This window comes from Dipodomys ordii, unplaced genomic scaffold (genome assembly GCF_000151885.1).
Source record: "Dipodomys ordii isolate 6190 unplaced genomic scaffold, Dord_2.0 Scaffold55, whole genome shotgun sequence".
Classification (NCBI taxonomy): domain Eukaryota; kingdom Metazoa; phylum Chordata; class Mammalia; order Rodentia; family Heteromyidae; genus Dipodomys; species Dipodomys ordii.
In genome coordinates, this window is record NW_012267271.1 from 1,975,141 (window position 1) to 1,978,239 (window position 3,099).

A 3,099-nucleotide genomic window follows, 5' to 3' on the forward strand; every position below is an offset into this window, starting at 1 on the left:
CAAAAAAAAAAAAGTACATTGTTATCCCAATACTCAGGAGACTGAAGTAAGAGGATGGTAAGTTAAAGGTCAGCCTGGGTCTGTCTTTAAAATGAAGCACACTTACCTTTACCAGATCCTTCACAACATCCATTTTGTTGAGAAGAAGACAAACTACTATAAATCTTGCATAGTATCGCAGCTTCTTAACTACCAACTCAGGTCTATAGTAAAGAAATGGAAAATTGCTCATTAGAATAAAACTTAATATATGCTGCTTTCATATTTGCCACATTTTGTATGTGCGTATGGGGGTACTGGGGCTTGATCTCAGGACTTGGATGCTCTCCTTTCATTTTCCTGCTCAAGGCTGATGCTCTACCACCTAAGCCACACCTCTACTTCTGGCTTTTTGGTAGTTAATTAAAGCTAAGAGTTTCACAGAGTTTCCTTTCCAGGCTGGCTTTGAATAACAATCCTAAAATCTCAGCTTCCTGTGTAGCCAGAATTATGGGCACTGATGCTTAGCATGAAGGAAAAGTAAATGTTGGAACTCTGATACGGGACAAAGTAAGGGAATGACAAAGAAACAGGAGGGGAAATGTGACGGGAGCATTACACACAGAACTGTGTCTACCAATTCCTCTAGATAAGGATGCACATGACGTGCAAGCAACATCAGGGGATTCCTTAGAAGGAGCTTTAAAAAAAAAAAGTTGGGGCTGGGAAGGTGGTTCAGTGGTAGAGTGCTTGCCTTGCATGCATGAGGCCCTGGGTTCGATTCCTCAGCACCACATAAGCAGAAAAAGCCAGAAGTGGCACTGTGGCTCAAGAGGTAGAACTCTAGTCTTGAGCTAAAGAGCTGAGAGACAGCACCCAGGCCCAGAGTTCAGGCCCCAGGACGGACAAAAAAAAAAAGCTGCAAAACAATACAGTCAACAATCAAGTATTCTCTAGAAAAACAGGCCAAAGATTTGTTTTAGCCAGGCACTGATGGTTTAGGCTTGTAATCCTAGCTACTCAGGAAGCTAAGATCTGAAGATCACAATTCAAAGCCAGCCCAGGAAGAAAAGTTCATGAGACTCCTATCTATAATTAACTACCAAAAAAACAGAAGTGGGAGGGCACTACCTTGAGCTTTTTAAAAAAGCTCAGGGACAACACTCTGGCCCTGATTCAAGCCCCAGGACCAGCACAAAGAAATACCCCAAACCAAAAAAGTTTGTTTTCTTTCATTGCTTAAAACAAACAAACAAAAAAACCCATAAACTTTTTACTATATAACAACTGTGAGTTGTTAGGAGTAGAAAGAACATGCTCCTATACCTCAACGCTCTCCTCTAACAGTTCTTAGAACCCTAGCAAGAAACAGTCTTGCAGATCCCTGAGTTCTGCCTCAGTTGCATCCTTCTCTGAACACTGCTATCCACCCTCAGCTAAGTATGTCTGGCACCCCAATAGAGGACAATCTTCTGAGGGGGAACGAGCATCCCTTCTCTCTTCTCACCCAAGCCTCTGTCAGAGATGCAGTGTTCAATAGATTTCTGCTGGGAATCAGTAAGTTCCTCATGATTCTTTCTGAGGTTATACAACTATATAAACAGGACTGAGTTTATAAAACAAAATTCAAACAGAACCAACTTTGTTCTGGTCCCATATGACAGTTGTCAAAGCTGTCAGCAGGCTTTTCAAAAATAGATAAAGTTACATGGGCTAAAAAAAAATAAAGATAATTCTCTAAGTCCACTTTAGAGTTGTTTCTTTTCTGTGAAACAGACTGCATGACCATCTTGGTCTCTTTCTTTTAAAAAAAAAATGTTGTTAGTTGTAGGGCTTGAACTCAGGGACTGGTTGCTATCCCTGAGTCTGCTTGTGCTCAAGGCTAGAACTGTTAGCAGTCGAGCCATTCACCTCTTATAGTTTTTTGAGTTATTATTGGAGAGAAGACTCTCATGGGGACTTTTCTGCCTGGGCTGGCTTCAAACTGCTATCTCAGACTCCTGAGTAACTAGGATTACTAGTGCCTGGCCATCTTGATCTCTTGAAAAAGAAATAATCCTAATCTTTTGTTGTACTGCAACTCTACCCTCTACCCAAGTATGGCTTTTAGGTAACAACAACTTTCCTCCTCCTTCTTCTTTTTCTTCTTCTTCTTTTCTTCCTTCTTTCTTCCTTCTTCTTTTTCCTTCTTCTCTTCTTTTTCCTTCTTTTTCTTCCTTCTTCCCCCCCCCCTCCTCCGTCAGTCATGGCTTGAACTCTGGAACTGGGCACTGTCCCTGAGCTCTTCAGCTCAAGGCTAGCACTCTATCACTAGAGCCATAGCACCACGTCCAGCTTTTTCTGTTTATGTGGTATTGAGGAATTGAACCCAGGGCTTCATGCATGCGTGGCAAGCACTTTATCACTAGACCTCACTCCAAGCCCCAACTTATACTGCTGTATGCTTCAGATTGCTGCTACAGAATTACCCCACAATAAAGCCTATCAAACAAATGCAAACTATAAATAACATGCTTTTTTGCACAATTTCCACACATACTATAGACTTGGACTGTAATACCTCTTCTTTTTGAAAGCATGGAGACACATACCTGTCTTCTTTATTGACTTGGGAGTAATATGATCTCTGTCTGATTGCAGAGTAGAAGGAGAAAGCCTCATTAAGATAGCTGGTTTCAGATGTACGTAGGCTATGAGAAAAAATAATAAATATGATCCAAACTGAAACTACCCACCATAAGAAACACTTGTTCTATGCTACTTACATCTCTACATAAGGGGATAGATAGGAATGAATGACTTAATATTAAATTAGTAAGGCAATAACATCTCTTAATTTGTATAATAGTAACAGCAACAACAATAATAAGGCAGGCACAATGGAGTGTTTCTCATTTGTAACTCTAAATCTTAGCTCCATGGGAGGGTAAGATGAGAAGGACTGTGGTTCAAAGCTAGGGGAAAAAGTTAGACGGACCTCATCTCAGCCAATAAAAAAGTTGGACATGGAGGTACACACTGATTATCCAAGCTATGTAGGAAATGTTAACTAGGAGAATCATATTCCAGGCTTACCTGGGGAATAAATGCAAGATCCCATCCGAAAAAATAAAGTACAAA

The 3,099-nt window shown here is 40.7% G+C and overlaps 1 protein-coding gene across 1 annotated transcript in view; it reads right to left on the reverse strand.

Annotated features, from left to right (window-relative positions):
- Scai (suppressor of cancer cell invasion) overlaps positions 1 to 3,099 on the reverse strand; it is a 118,926-nt gene that overhangs the window by 29,381 nt on the left and 86,446 nt on the right. The window contains exons 6-7 of the mRNA XM_013021330.1: positions 2,571 to 2,669; positions 107 to 203 (exon numbers count right to left, since the gene is read on the reverse strand). Of these exons, the coding sequence (XP_012876784.1) occupies positions 107 to 203; positions 2,571 to 2,669 (196 nt within the window). The remainder of the gene's footprint in view (positions 1 to 106; positions 204 to 2,570; positions 2,670 to 3,099) is intronic.